We start from the raw sequence: 16384 nt of genomic DNA, 5'->3' as shown, positions 1-16384 counted from the left end.
CTTCGTTTGGAAGAAATCATTTTTGTACCAATCATACAGTTTCATTAAACCCAAATAAAACAAGGCTGCTATCTCGTTTCTCTTTAAATCACCAGGAGACCAAAGGATGTGCCAATGTTGCCCTCGTTAGACTATGAGAAGCTTAAGAAAGACCTCATCGAAGGCTCAGAGAGACTTCAGTCTCTGCTACTTCAGGCAATGCGATGGGTGAGAGTATTCTGTTTATTATCTCCAGCCTTCTCCTTAGTGATAAGATGTCTCGTATTTATCTGATCATCAGCCTTCCTTGTGACTTTGTTTGGCTCCAACACTCGCTTATAACTTAAGATCAGTGTATTTATCCATCTTCATCCTCAGAGAGTAGAATGCGTTAAGTACAGTTTTAATTTGGGGCGTCCAGAAACTTGGGCAGTTTGTGAACCTGGACAAAAGAAGAGTGGCACTTATATTTACTTGGACTAGACTTTTGAGTGCTGATTGTTGGATCTGTTTCTAATGTCTTTTTAGAGACTCACCCGCTCACTCCCTGGTGAACAGAGAGATACTGTGCTTCAAGCTTACATCAGCAATGATCTTCTGGAGTGCTACAGTACTAAAGAGGTGGGGTTATAGCTTCACTATCATGCATGTTAACACTACAAAATTCATTCAGAGGGCCTGTTAATTAACTTGTGAACGTGCAAATTGAAAAACACGCCGTAAATAAAAGAATCGTAGAAATGTGGTGCTTCCAGACAATTTTAAACCAACACTTAGAACATAACTCGCTCCCAAAAAGGTTATGTTATCCTTACAAGGTGACTTTCATGACAAAGCTGGAGGATAGGGAAAAGGCAATCAAACTTGTAAACACATTTTTTGACAGATTTCTAAAATATCACAGTCTTCTTGTTTTTATTCTAGACTGTCTAATCTGTCAATTTGTTTAGCTCTGTAGGTCATATATTTAAATTTAGAGGAAGAAAATCATTGTTTATGATCTTAACATTATCAAATATTTAGTAATTATTTTATATTAAGAGATCATTTGAACCCAATGGTGAGTCATTTAGAAATGGTTCCCAGTCTCAGAATAAGCACTTTCCTCTGAGAAGCTCAGATTGTGTCCCAAACTTTACCCTCGTGAAAGACTTTTGACACACTTTGTTCTTTTTTTTCTTTTCTCTCGTCATTTTCTTTTCACCTAGCCTTTAGCTTCAGGTGCTATGCTGAATACAATCTCTTTAGAGTGAATAACCCTTTCATAAATGCTTTCAATCTTTGTACTCCTGTGTATGTTTCAAGGTTTTCTAGGTATATCTAAGTGACTCTGCAATCATTTAAGGTGACTGTTGTTGAGATTTAGTGCTATATAAATAAAATTAAATTCTATAGCAACGCTGGAAGACTCTGCATTTAACTGAGGTGTTGGTCAGCGTACATAAATATGATGCCTTTCATTTTAAAGTGTTGCAAAAATGAACATTAAGGAAGGACACATTTAAAAAGATGCTACTTCTCAAATAAGTTACATTGTGTTTTATGTTTAAATTCATAGTCCTTGTCTCTAAGAAATTTCACTCTTCAAAAAATGGTGAGTGGAAAAACTCACAGTGCACAACTTGCCCTACATTTGTTTGTTTCCTTAGAAAACTGTGCTTCATTTAATGAGATCAACAAACGAGATTGTCCGTCAATACATGGCTCGTCTCATCAATGCATTTGCTTCCCTTGCAGAGGGTAAGTTTAAAGCTGCCATTAGAGCTCATTAGGCATCATCATTTACTTTGTAAGTTGATTCCTGATGGTTTGACCTTACTGGCTTTCCGTTTTGAAGAAAAACTATTAATGATGCTCCACAAAGCTAAACAGTAACTGTAGACAGCATTTTGTAAAAAGGAGACTTTAGAATGGCTGTGAATGCTTTCAAGATGTTCCTTTGATATTTATTACAGGTCGTGTTTACCTCTCCCAAATCCCCATTCTTCTGAAACATCTGACAGAAACACTCAGAAAGGAAGAAAAAGAATCTCTTACTCGCGAAAATGTCCTTGTGGCTCTGCAGAAACTCAGCCTCAGGTAGTTTTTAAAATTACTAAGGTTTTCTAAATCCTTTCTTATCTTGATTAATGTTTTTTAAATGAATATGTCACAATTTTTGTCCTTTTGACAAGCATGAATATTTGACCTTACATCATGTCTCGCCTGTTAGGAGGAGTCAGCAGACAGCCATGATTGCAGATGATCTGATTGGCTGGCTAGTGGATGAGCTCCAGGACTCAGACTGCCTCAGTGACTACAACCTGGAGTATTCTGCAGCTTTGCTTATGAACCTGTGTTTGCGAACAAAGGGTAAACATAAAAACATGCAGAACATAAATGTAGCTCAATAATGCGAACACCAGACGGGCGGCATGGACACCGGCGTTTGTGAATGCGATAACACAAGAATGAGGTGACGTAGGAGCTTCAAACTGATACCACAGATGCACTTACTAAAAATCCGATGTATCAACAAGTTCCACTTTCAGTGACCGCATCACGTTCTGTAAAAATCTTGTGAACGTGATAACTTGAGAACATGGAGATGTAGGATTTTGAAATTGATAGGTGTGTCTGCTAGGAGGCTGAGAGGCAGCTCTGGCCATTGGCAAATATATTTTTATTTTGCCAAGAAAATGGGAAATGGGTACTGTTTGTGAATGACATCAGTAACCAACTAAAGACTGAACTGAAGAAATAGGAACAAATTATGCTAATAACTAAATCCCTCAAAGTAGAATTTACAGTTGCCAAGTTGTCTTTATGCGTGAATGGTTCATAGGTCAGTGTTTAAGTGGCTTCACCAACAAATCAAAAAATCGCAAGGTATAAAGACTGGTCTTTATACCTTACTATAAAGTAAATAAAATAACAATCTCACTCTGTGGAAGCAAAAATGTGATAAACAAATAAAGGAAGGTAAGAGGGAGAGCTGGCTCAAGGCTTTTACAGGGCATTAAAGAATAAACACATTTCTTTTTAAGCCTTACTGTAGGAAACCTTTTTCTGATCAGTTGACTTTTGACCCAGGCTTACAATTTCCTTATTGTCTTTCATCCATGTTAAACAATAATTGGCTTTATTTTATTTACTACGCTATGCTACTATGCTATATTTACTTTAAGACTGGTGTTGATTTTCTGTGTGCTTTTTTGTGTCTTTGTTTTTTTTCACTGTCCGTGAATAATTTCCAAGTCAAATAAGTCTTCTCAAACACACCATGGGTTATACTATAACGTTCATTCATAGAGCTTATTAATAGTCCATGCTATCATGAAAATCAGAACGGCCTTGTTTCACGCCACAACGAGTCAAGGTCTAGGTTTGTTCCTGTTCTTTCTTTCTTTTCTTTTTTTTTTTTTTGCTGATACACTAAGGTTAATTATTGCCTAAGTTTGCATTGAAAGCAAACGTTTAGCTTTTCGGTCCTTCTGAATACATGTTTTCACTGCACTCTTGTTTTTACAATTATTTGTCTTCCATTTACGTCATATCTAGGATGTATCGCTTTCAGACGCTCCCTCTTTCCTTTTCTTTTTTCCCAAAACATGTTTTTATTATATGCTGTACTTCTGTTCAATGTAGAATGCCACAATGAAATACTGTCCCACATTTGATTTATCAGTAATTGTATTGTCTTACACGGATAAGTACTGGGAAGTCATTAACCGGATTTATATGTATTAAATCAAATAAGAGTCCCATCATATTGCACACAGAAAAAGCGTTGCTAAATTTGTGTGCTGGATGGTTGTCTTTTTACAGGAAAAAGGAAGTGTGCAGAAAACGCCAAGCATGTGCTAAAAGTTTTGACTGATCTCCTTGGACATGAGAACCACGAGGTGATATACACATCTACCAACACACAGCACAGAAGTTGCATGCACAGTGGTTGCAGTGTGCAAGCAAAACAGATTTCTCGTGGTTGAAACTGATACAGGCTACACAACAAACAGTGTGTACTGCATGCAATAGGTGGAAAGTGCAGAATTAATGCCATTAAAGGATAGAAAATGACACGAGTTGCTAGCATATCATAAACTAAAACCGCCAACATTCATAAATTAACAGTCTCTCTACTGTTATGTTACACTGTGTAATTATGTCCCTTGAAATGTCTTGCAGTCTTGGCATGAGTGAGCCATGACTGCAGGAACATCAATAAAACATAGAAAGCACAGAGTTCATTGATTTTACTTATGTTAGCGGTCAGGTTGTTAAAAAAAAAAAAAAAAAGCTTATCCACAGCACAAACATTAGTTCCTCTTTGTGGGCACACATCTCTAATTGCTGTATTTGAGACCATAGAGATAGAGGTTGTGTTTGTCTGTGTCACTTTCAGATTTGGCCATATGTGAATGGAGCTCTTTACAGCATCCTGTGCATTCCCTCTGTGCGACAGGAAGCAAGAGAGATGGTGAGATAGCAGTTTGCATTTTGCAGTTTGCATGTCTCTTCCTCTTCACTTTCCTCGGTAAAGAACAGGTGTTCATTTAATAGGCAGAGAAAGTTGTAAATGGAAGTGTAGTTAAAATGTGGAGTTGCAATCACAAAAAGTATAAACGATGGACGCAGCTTCCAGGTCTGCAAACTGAAGTCAATGCGATCAGCGAGACCTTTAAAACATACTTTCTTTTAAAGTGGGGAACCCTGGGTCAGCACACCTTAATCAACCTTAATCGTTTTATCATTTCAAAAATGAGGATTATCTAGTGTATTGACTAACAAATTTTAGCTAATTAGTTAGCCATTTTTTTCATCAGAACCAATTATAAAAGGCCAAAATGGACACGGATGCAATCTCAGTGTTTTTAAATTAGTTTTCAGAAAGCAACGAGTGACATCACAGTGTCACCTAGGTATGTTCATCTTTCACATGCCTTGGCCAAATATGCTTTGGCCAAATATTGTTATATATATATATATATATATATATATATATATATATATATATATATATATGTATATGTATGTGTATGTGTATATATATATATATATATGTATGTGTATATATATATATATATATGTATGTGTATATATATATATATATATATATATATATATATATATATATATATATATATATATATATATATATATATATATATATATATACTGTAATTTTATACTTGCATACAAATTTTTTGAATGTTTTGTGTGTCTTTCCCTCATGTGTGAAGAGCGTTGAAGAGATTCTCCGCTGCTACATCAAAGAGGAGAACCCAAACCTTAACAGACAGATTGAATTCATCATTAAACAGCTAAACTCAGGTTAGTGAAATTTACTGTTAAACACGTAGATGATAAACTGGTAGTCCAAAAGTAAGCGACTCAAGCAATGCAGGAAAAACAAAATATGTAAATATGAAACTTGATATCTTACATTTCCTGTTTCAGATCCCCAGTTTTCATAACATTAGTTATCATTTGAAACTATAGTTTTTTTATGAAGTATAATTTTGGAAAATCTGCTGGCTTTTTAATCCTTCTTTCCCCCCCCCCCCCCCCCCCCCCAGCTGAAGAGGAAGGACCAGAGTCTGATGATGAGGAGGAAGAGGATGACAATGACGTAAGGCCGCCTGATAAACATCAATGTGCTGGTGTTTTCCATCATCATATTAAATGCCTGTTTACAAATTAATTCAACAAAACCACTGAACCATAAATAACTGGCTCATATCAAAAGAACTAAACAAAGAAAATAAAGTATGAGGGGGAATGATGGACTTAAAAAGTTAAAATGTAAATGAATTACAGGAGTTTCCTGGGGTGTGTGTGTATAAGCACATATTCCATTCTCTTCCTGTTCCCATGAGAGTTCCTTGAGTGTGAGTGCCCTTGCCCTGTAATCTCGAATTAGGTGTTTTTTTTGTTTATATTTTTTGTTTTTTTTTATAGCTGCTATCCGTTTCCCTGCCCACAATGGTGAACTGATACGTACTGTACATACCTGTTTCTGAGTGGCAGTCTCAAAACTACAGAATACACTGGTCCCTTGTCAGAGCCTTGTGGAATGGTACCAAGCATTGTATTAATTTTTAAAATTAAAACTTAATGGGTGAGAGTTAATTTTTAGTCAGTCTGAGGAAGTTACGCTTTGCCAATGTAACCCGGTAAAAATCGACCTGCAGCAACCCTGTGGGTGTTTTATATAATGCTGCTTAATGCTTAAACATAAATTAAGTGCATGTGCGGACAATATGCATTTTTGACACTGCACACAAATTCTTTCTCAAGTGATTTATTGTCTTTGCATTGTGACAGGAAGATTTAATGGAGATCGACATTGATAAAGAGGAAGTTCTTCAGCCACAGCACAGGGAACTGTCTGGGGAAAGCCTGCTCACCACTGAGTACCTGGGAGTAAGAGCAAAACACACATTTTCACCATAAACATATTGTTTGTAGCTAAGAAGACGCAGAGTTCAAATTTTGACACTAATCAAGAATAATATAATTTCAACTTTAAGTTATTTTATTTTCAACTTTAATTTATATATTTATCTTTATCTTATTCTTCCCAGTTAAATTTACCCTTCATTCTAATTTGTGTTGTACAGTTATTTCATTTTTAACCTTAATTTATATTTTATTCCTTCCTAGTTAAATTTACCCTTTTTAATTTTTCATATTTATTTCCTATCTTATTCATAGCCTTTTCCTTTTTTGTTCTCTTTAGGTCACGAGCAGTTGTCCAAGCATTTCACTACATATCGTACTGTGTATGACTGTGTACGTGACAAATAAAATTTGAATTTGAATGTATTACGGGCAAGTTGCAAAGTAGCTTGTAAATTTTGTTTATTGCACCAATAACAGGATATGACATTATCACAGCGTGCACTGAACTTTAGACGGTGCATAGGTCTGTGCATTCACAGAATTGTAATTATTTGGCTATTTAGTTCATAAATGCTAGCATGAAATATATTTTACCTCATGATTAGATAAGGTACCGCACACATCGCTGCCTCTTTGTGGTGATGGCTTTTGATATCTCAGGTGCTGGCCTGTTAGTTTTTTAGGGATCAGTTTTATGTGGCTATGAGTTCATGACCGGCCAATACGCCGGACAGAACACAGTCAGGTTTACAGTGAGAAAAAGTTACGTGTAATCTCTCTTTTCCCTGTTAACACTTTTTTCCATGATGGAAATTTGTTTGGTATGTTACTGTTTTATTGTGTGTGTGGCTGTGTAGATCATGACCAACATGACAAAAGTGAAAAGGAAGCCAACCCCTCTACCACAGCCAGCTGCTGATGAGCCGCTACAGCGGCCAGTCACCCCTAGTTCTCATCGTAATATCGGCGTGGGGTAAGTTAAATTACCAAACGGTGTCATAAGATCCAAACTGAAGTTCACTCTTAAGCTAAAACAGTTCTTTGTGGTGTCTGTGGGACCATAAAATGCGTAAGACATGAGAAACTGTGCAGCGGCAGCCTCTCTTTAAGTGATTTACAAACCACCATAAACATTGGTCCTTAGATCTCAGATACCGGTCTTCAGGCCTCATTTCTTTAAAGGCTGATCACTTCACAGTAGTCCATAGATTTTATGAGCTGACTAATCTGTAGCTTGTGTAGATAATTGTGCCACCATTTGTTTAGGATACATAGATAACGACGTTCCTCTTGCCGCTAAAACTCTGAAAATACAAAAATGTTTCAAATGTATTTTGATGTTTTTCTTTGCAAAGCGTAAACTTTGAAGAGATGAGTCAGCCGCAGTAGACTAGAACTGGAGTGCCTGCATACCATTGCTGTAAAGCATCTTGTTTGGTCTTGACAAGGTAATTTCCTTGTTCTGAGCACCAACCTAGAGAAACAGGCCTAACCTTGTATTTAACAGTTTAAATAATTAACTGTTAGAGAGCTGTACAAATATGGAGAACTAGCACTGATGAAAGTCAGTGGAATCATCAAAATAAATTGTTTTTTCAAGTTAAAAGCCATCTTGCTTACACCAACATCCTCATGGAAGTTCTTAATGTGAGATTGTGTTCGTGTTATGTGTAGTGATTATCGACCCGCCAGTCGGGGAGGCGAGACCAGCAGAGACACAGAATACAGACAGAAGAGCGGGGAAGGAAGCCTGCCACACTCTCGATACAACTCACGACCTCCTACACGCTCCGGCAGTCGGCCGAGCACCACAGACTCCCTACGCCAAAGCATCGGTGGGTGACTCAACTTTCAGAGTTTCAGATGTAATTTAGGAGTAGCGGTAGAATTTCAAAAGAGTAAAATAATAACTCTTTGACCGTGTCTAACAGCCGTGGCTGTAAATCAGATGTTTGCGCTCAGATTACTCACACTTAGTAGAAGCTCTGTGCATTTTTGTGGAAAAATCTTTAATTTCCCTTCTACCTGCTGCTTTTTATTTGGTGTGTTAGATGTATTTGATGTGGTGCCCAGTGTCCACAAGCAACAAAAGATAGTTCCAGAGAATGAAGTTCCTGCAACTTCCTCACAAACCATAAGGGATAAAGACTTAGCAGAATAGAATAGGATAGAATAGAATAGAATAGCCTTTTATTGTCACTGTACATGTACAGTGAAACTGTGGGTGCTTGAAATACAAATATAAATAGTACGACAGCAGGAATGAATAGTAGACAAGAGGAGTATATACAAAACAGGAGGGAGGCACACATTAGAGGACAGATTGCAAAGTGCTCAGTCTGAGTATGTGTGTGAGTGGCCGGAGTGATGAGAGTTACTCAGACCATGGCTCAGATCGGTGGGTGGGCACCAGAAGGCTAATGACCTTAGTTTGATGGTATCAAGTGTGCTTGTGTGTTTGATAGTGTTCAGCTGTCCATCTACTTTTTTTTTAGTTTTTTAAAGTTATGACCTTTGTTTCCATTTGAAGGTCTGACATTTTGGTTGATTCTAAAATTGATTCTAAAATTGATTCTTAAATTAATTTATTCCCACTCAGACTCAGAGTGTGGGCAGTTGTCCCAGGAGTCAGAATTGGACAGGCAGTATGAAGGTAGAGCCAGAAAAGGATGTTCCCAGGAGGACCACAACGGACACTCTGCCAGGTATACTGACACACAAATGTAAACTGAGCGCGCTCATGTTCATATTTTATGTATAACATGGCTGTTTGTGTTGAATTTTACTGCAGTTCTTTGAATAAAAAGGCAACAGTTTAACGACAGTCAAAGTTAATCAGGTTGAGGTTTTTGATCAGAGTTTGAATGTAAACAGTCACAGAGAGACTATAAAAACTGTTTAGACTCATTTTTTTTCTAGTGCAATCATACATGGAAATACAGTATGAAAGGCAAAAACAGACCATCTTTCTTCTGCAACTGAGAGTGAACTCTCCTTTTTGTAATCGCTCTAAGCAGACTTCAGGAATAGTTGTCCAAGCATCCGAAAGGACATTTCAAAGCTCTTCTCGGGATAATCCCAGACTGCTTCATTAATGTTGAGTTTCGATCTCTGAGGAGGCCAATCCATGACTTAATATTCATTTCTGTTATGTGTTTTTTCTATCCAGATGTGCTTTTAACATTTTGGCAGTGTTTTTATTATTATTGTCATGCTAAAAAATGAAGCTGTTGCTAATCGGATGCTTTCTAGATGGTAAAATCTGACTGTGCTTTTCTGAGTTCATAATTCCATCTGTTTTAATAAGATCATCCAACACAGCTGGATGAACCCCAAACCATGGCGCAGCCAAGCAGAAGATGTTCACTGTTGTTCCTTTCTTCTGACCTCCTCTGCACATATCGATGGAAATATGAACAGTTTCACTTTGGATTTTCACTCTATCAGATTTGTTTACACTGATTTTTCCCAAAAAGCTGTTAGCTCTCTGCAGATGATGTTTGTGCTGCTAAAATCCTATTTTTAATATTTTACTTTTTATTCTCTTTGATTGATCGATTGAAAATGACAGAAAGAGCAGCCAATAAAATAACAGATAACAAGATGATTAAAAAAAAAAAAAAAACATTTAAACTTTTGCAGTTTCAACATAACAAAAAAAAATCACTCAAAAAGCAAACATTTGGGCACTTCACACTCTCTGTATTTATAGAGAAATATATACTATATATGTACTAAATATATACAAACTAAATTTACATTTTAAAAAAAGTTATTGAGCCAACAATAACATGTTAAAATATTCTTGGCTTAATTTTTCCTGAGAACTAGAACCAGACCTGATCTGATGCTGTTAAGGAATGAGCACAAAAAACAACCACCACATAACTGCAGAGATTCCTGTAAGTGTGTGTGTGTGTGTGTGTGTGTGTGTGTGTGTGTGTGTGTGTGTGTGTGTGTGTGTGTGTGTGTGTGTGTGTGTGTGTGTAAAGATTTGGCAAGAATGTTGCTGAACACCGATAGGTGACTCAGCACTGCCAAGCTGGTCTGTGAGACTGTGACATGCGTTTAAACGAGCAGTGCCCACAAAGAGACCCATTCAATCGAACCTCCCCTGCTTCTCTTCTCCTTTAAATCCCAGAGGAACTTGACTCCTGAAACCCACCCACAATAATGAGTCCCAGGAAACTGCTTCAGTAGTCCCTCGCCTCCCCCACACCTCACCCCCCAGGAACGTAAAACACCTCTACAATACAGCCTGGTTGAGTCTGACTTCGGTAGCCTCGTTTCACCCCAGTTTGGAAAGCAAGACTTTTATAGTGAGATGAAATGGCCATTCATATTGAGCTGAAGAGAATCTTAGCAACACGGTGGTTTGGCAAATGCCAAAAGAGCAGATGTGTGTGTTTGCAATTGTTTTTAGACTAATGAACTGATTCCCTAAGACAGAGTAACACCTGCTGGAGAGTCAGGCTGTCTTCCACTCACACTTTGTCAGAAATCGGGACTCAGACTCGAGACTTGTTAAAAAGAATTTTAGGGACTGATGAAAAGTTATGTAAAATGTGTACCCATTTCATTTTGCTTCTGAACAGAGCTCAACATGCAAGGATAGCACCTCCACCCATTTTTACGGGAATACAATACACTGTAACTGTCATGATTAGGCACAAGAAACTCAAAACACTGGGTCACCGACCCAGAACCGTGACAGTAACGCTTAGTTATACCAGATTTTATCAGAGATATTGGAGCCAATGTGACTACCCTGAACAGAAACCAGAATGAAATCGATAAGTGTGAGCTTGCTCAACAGGATGTAGGTCGCTTAGCTCTTTCCTGATAAGAACATTAGAGGAGGTTGTGACTGGACGCTGAAGACATTTATTCACTCATGACCCTGTTTCTCAGACACCATAAAGAAGGTGCACAAAGAAAATTAGGTATAAAAAAAAAGAAAATGTCTAATTTGAATGGAAGGAAGGCATTTTAAATATGTTCTAATGTTATATTAGTGTTTAACACTGATTGTCTAAAAATGACTAAACGATTGTCTTGTCTGTTGTCCAAATAGACCTAAAAATTAATAATTGCTCCTCAATTATTAAAAACTTTTCTTATTTTTATGGAAACCACCGTGACCCTACGTGTGTTTAGGCTTTAGAGAAAGGGAAAACAGGAAAGTTAACACTAATGAGGATTTACTGATGCATGTCCAGTCAGAACGTGCCCTGTTGTAATATTCATACATATAAAGTATGACAGAGAAAAACTCTGTCATGCCATGTGTGACTTTATTGCTGTGCCTATCTCCCATTTTCCTTGCAAAATATACAGAAATGAGGGGTTGCAAGACTTTTGCACAGTCTTACAGATCACGTTCCTAACTTAACTGTTAAATATTCCCATCCTACCAGTTTCAGGGGTTTTTTCTGTTTTATCCTTCTTTGTATGATTATCATGGTATTTATAGTGACTCATTTAATTGGCAGATTGTTGTTAATGCTTTCTTTCTTTCTTTCTTTCTTTCTTTCTTTTTTTTTTTTTTACCAAAAACAGATTATATTCTTTTTTGTTTTTGTTTTTGTCCCTGTCAGCAGAAATGATTATATCCCTGCAATTGCAAGTAAGCCCAAGATTCCCCGTTCACCTGACACAGCAACCAACCAGAACAGTGCTCACCGGGGTAGAGGCCTGGCCCTGGCTCCCCAGTTCTCACAGTCTGAGCCGCAGCAGAGCAGCCGGCCTGTCTCTGCCAGCTCCACAGGAGGAGGCGGGAATGGAAGTAAGCGTATGCTAAGAGCGGGAAATCAACACCAGTCTGGCAGATTTTGGCCCCATCTGGTTACTTCATCTACTCTGCCAACCACTCTAGATGGTGGCCAGCACTGATTTGAATGTTCAGTGACTCTCAGAAAAGAGTCGCTGTAGATGCACTTTAAGCAATAGTATATTGCATTTTTAAAACCGATACAGATATGTGGCGATTAAAAAATCTGACATATCAGCCCAGATTTTTTTTTTCTTGCAAACACAGGAATCATAACCATATTTCCCTAACATTTATTATCTGTACTTATTTTCCACCCTTAGTAAGATAAGCTGACAAAAAGAATCGGTCAGTTTTTGTTAGCCAATCTGCAGTCCTAACCCTGCAGTGCAATCTGAAACAAATTCCCAACATCAATACTTACAGCATGGTTGAATGGTGTTCCTGTCTTCTCTTTATTACTAAAATGTTTACTTATCGGCTGTTATAAATATCAATACCAGTATACTTGCAGATGGCTGATATTGACCAGTATATCAGCACAACACTACTTATTTGAGTCTTATTGAGCATGCATTTTCAGTTTATGATGGAAAACAGTACTTGGAGATGTGCAAAGCAGCCGGAATTTGTATCTGTATTTGTATTTGTTGAGGAGGGAAAAGTATTTGTATTTTTATTCGAGTAAAATTCAAAATAAGCGTAAAAATCCATTTTTTTTGCGTTACACTTCTAACAAACGTTATAGTGTAAGTATTCTTTAATTATATACATTATAATAATTATGGATATGCAATATTAGTTGATGTTTTACCATAAATCCAGCAATAAACATGTCACAAGGAACGTCATTGAAAAGAAAATAACATAAGAGCCATTGGCTGTTATGTTATTTATGTTATTGCCAGATGGCTCAGCAGCAGCAATACTCTTTTATTCGGTTCCGCAAATCCATGTGGGGAGTTTCAGCTACGTTAATAAGTGACAACTACACAAGGATTGTTTTAACCTTTTAACGATCTTCACAAAAGTTATATACTGCCTCTGGAACTCAGTTAAGGTACAAAAAAAATCCATCCATCCATCCATCTTCTTCTGCTTTATCGGGGCTGGGTCGCGGGGGCAGCAGCCTAAGCAGAGAAGCCCAGACCTCCCTCTCCCCAGTCACCTCCTCCAGCTTAGCCGGAGGAACACCAAGGTGTTCCCAGGGCAGCCGAGAGATATAATCTCTCCAGCGTGTCCTGGGTCTGCCCTGGGACATGCCCGGAACACCTCACCCAGGAGGCGCCCAGGAGGCATCCTTGTCAGATGCCCGAACCACCTCGGCTGGCTCCCTTCAATGTGGAGCAGCAGCGGCTCTACTCTGAGCCCCTCCCGGATGGCTGAACTTCTCACCATCTATCTCTAAGGGAGAGGCCAGCCACCCTTCGGAGGAAGCTCATTTCCGCTGCTTGTATCTGCGATCTCGTTCTTTCGGTCACTACCCACAGCTCGTGGCCATAGGTGAGGGTAGGGACGTAGATCGACTGGTAAATTGAGAGCTTCGCTTTTACACTCGGCTCCCTCTTCACCACAACGGACCGGTGCAGCGTCCGCATCACTGCGGCTGCAGCACCAATCCGTCTGTCGATCTCCGGCTCCCTTCTCCCATCACTCGCGAACAAGAACCCGAGATACTTGAACTCCTCCACTTGGAGCAGGAACTCATCCCCGACCCGGAGTGGGCACTCCACCCTTTTCCGGCTGAGAACCATGGCCTCAGATTTGGAGGTGCAAAAAAATCGATTCAACAAAATCCTGATGCAGTTCACTGTTTTTTGGCTCAGCAGAGCCGTCTCTGTTGCTGTGTGGAGCAGCCTGTGTCACTCACCTCTTCGACACGTCACTCACTCATCCGGTCATGTTCTGCGGTCTCATAAGGAAACTCAGCTTTTTGATTTAAAGTTTTTCCTTGTTTCCGAATACAAATATTTTTTAAAGTATTTGTTCGAAATAATTATTCGTAAAAAACACGTTATTTGTGCCTTATATAAATGATGAAAGCATTAACCGGTGACTGTCATGGAGTTGTAGCACCCCACACAACCAAACATGTAGAGCATTGTGAATTATTTACTGCTTGATTAAATCTCTGCCACACAATCACCAAATATTTGTGTAACATCAGTTTTACATTTCATATATCAACACAACCATGCATGTCAGGAAACTCCTGGGTGTGTGGGTGTTCCCAGGCCTGAAAATCCAGTTTTTCATGCCATACTTACTTACCAAGACAACAGCAACACAATGGCTAAAGGAAATTAACTGTAAAAATGTTGCACTGGTTCCCAGCAACTTTTGCTTCAGTTCCACTAAGGATATTCACTTGCCACTCTTTCATTTCTTACCAGTCTCTGCCAGAAGTCTCTATATAATAAAATATGCCCCTTTTTTAAGACTTTCCTTATAAATCTGCATTAATGTTTTTCCCGTTATGGCCAGCGACACAAAGTAGTCTGAATCATAAGTCGGCTTATCATGCAGAACGTAACAATGGCTATAAACAAAAAACACAGTAAGCACTTATTGGGAAAATGAAAATTGGGAAAATCTAATTGAGTTAGCTTTTATTGGAGGCACTGCACTGTCAGGCCTGATATTGGGTCCATTTTTATTTGCTGTCAACTTCATGTCTTACACACAGAACTGGAGTCAGCGCAGAGATGATCTGGTGCTCTTAGTTGGCCGATAACATCTCTCCATGCTCTCATGCATCCTAATTGCATTTCATGAGCGATTACCTCCGGCTCTTCCGATGGGTGCCCTTACCACGAAGTTTGTAATGGCACCTATTAGCTACTCAAAGCCACCGCATCCTTCTGTGAGTGTGTTGTACTTCTGAGGTCTGGCGAATATCAGATGTTTGTCACTTAATCACATCTCATCTTGAAGGGCAATAAGCAAACAGACATGCTATATAAAATAACCTGTATTGTATAGTAAGCTTTTTGGCATGTTTCAAGCTATTGTCGGGGGGGGGGTGGTTCAGTGATCTGTGTAATAACAAGCACACATTTGAGCAAGATTCCCCTCAGGCTAATGGCTTTTTTGTTTGTTTTGTTTTTTCTAGCATACATATCTGCTGTGACTGAGTGAAAGGCTCCCTTGGGTAAAGAAAAGATGTTTGTGTGGCTTAACAGGCCACCCACTTAGCAAGTAGAGACAAGGATAGGAGTTTCTGCTGAGCCATAATGTTAAGAGCAGAGTTCTTACAATTTTATGATTTCTAATAAGTTTTTATTTTTGCTTAGTTTGGGATTTTTATTTTTAATTCACTTTAGTTTCAGTTGGTTTCCAGAGCCGGTTTGTCCATTTCAGTTCAGTTTTTATTGGTTTTAGTCTTTTTAATTACTGTTGTATGACCGGCAGGTGTCAGAGGAAATATTTAGAGCAATCACAGTAGATAATACAATAAAAACCTTGAACGTTTTGAAAGCAGTTGACTCACAGTCTTTGAGTCTCAGTAAGTGTGTCCATCAAAGCCTCATCAGGCAAGTTGTAACAAAATGATATTAAACTAACAACTAAAACGTCCACTGTGTCCCTTTCATTTTGGTTAACTCAAATAAAGTGTTTATTTTTAGTTAACCATAATAACCTCGGTTACGTGTTTGGAAAATGTCCTAGCCAATTGAGAACCAGAGAAGCTGAAGAAGCAGCACTGTCCTTTTTATTTTTTAAATAGGTCTGGATTAAATCTTTCATTTAAATATGCTATTTCTTACACAGTGACAGGAGCTTAACAACTACGTTTTGTATACATTGGTGACAAAGCAGCTTAATTTTGTTCTCATTTTATTGATGAATTAAGTCTGATTGTCCTCCGCTTTCTCTCCCTCTTACCCCCTTTCATCAACCTATCAACCTTTCTTCCTTCCCCTCTCCCTCTGTCTTCAGGCAGGCAATCAAAGAGGAGGTGAGGAGGGAGCTGTCACCACGAGGTAGCACTATCTTCCCAGGAGCATCGGGCTTCCTGTAACATCATCCAACCAGGTTACGATCAGGGTCAAACAGAGACGGTCGAGGCTTAGTGGCAAGAGGAGGAGCAGGACTGGGTGGAACAATGTCTATGATTGTGGTTCTGCATTTAGGGTTTTTTTTTTCTCTCTTTTCGCCCTTCGGCTTCAGCGCAGACTACTTCTGTAACCTGATATGACGTTAGACAATAAACACAACCCACAGTCATGCGACTCTGGGCACCTGACAGTC

General features: G+C 38.6%; 1 protein-coding gene across 6 annotated transcripts in view; it reads left to right on the top strand.

The window, feature by feature from the left end:
- Positions 1-16384, top strand: part of armc9 (armadillo repeat containing 9) — a 26199-nt gene extending 9815 nt beyond the window's left edge. For 3 of the 6 annotated variants that reach the window (XM_086263263.1, XM_086263264.1, XM_086263262.1), the window contains 15 exons: positions 96-207; positions 508-600; positions 1629-1719; positions 1935-2058; positions 2192-2331; positions 3787-3863; positions 4364-4438; positions 5202-5292; positions 5538-5590; positions 6286-6384; positions 7221-7336; positions 8038-8198; positions 8963-9068; positions 11923-12148; positions 16073-16384. In XM_086263263.1, coding sequence (XP_086119389.1) covers positions 96-207; positions 508-600; positions 1629-1719; positions 1935-2058; positions 2192-2331; positions 3787-3863; positions 4364-4438; positions 5202-5292; positions 5538-5590; positions 6286-6384; positions 7221-7336; positions 8038-8198; positions 8963-9068; positions 11923-12148; positions 16073-16120 — 1612 coding nt within the window. In that variant the 3' untranslated portion in view covers positions 16121-16384. The remainder of the gene's footprint in view (positions 1-95; positions 208-507; positions 601-1628; positions 1720-1934; positions 2059-2191; positions 2332-3786; positions 3864-4363; positions 4439-5201; positions 5293-5537; positions 5591-6285; positions 6385-7220; positions 7337-8037; positions 8199-8962; positions 9069-11922; positions 12149-16072) is intronic. The other 3 variants (XM_086263265.1, XM_086263266.1, XM_086263267.1) reach the window with 3 other exon arrangements.

Source organism: Aulonocara sp. 'chitande type north' Nkhata Bay, linkage group LG15 (genome assembly GCF_057382095.1).
Source record: "Aulonocara sp. 'chitande type north' Nkhata Bay isolate Kocher_YH1m ecotype deep benthic linkage group LG15, A_spYH_male_GT1.1, whole genome shotgun sequence".
Lineage (NCBI taxonomy): Eukaryota > Metazoa > Chordata > Actinopteri > Cichliformes > Cichlidae > Aulonocara > Aulonocara sp. 'chitande type north' Nkhata Bay.
The sequence above is the reverse complement of the archived record's forward strand: the minus strand, read 5'-3'. Positions and strand labels throughout refer to the sequence as shown.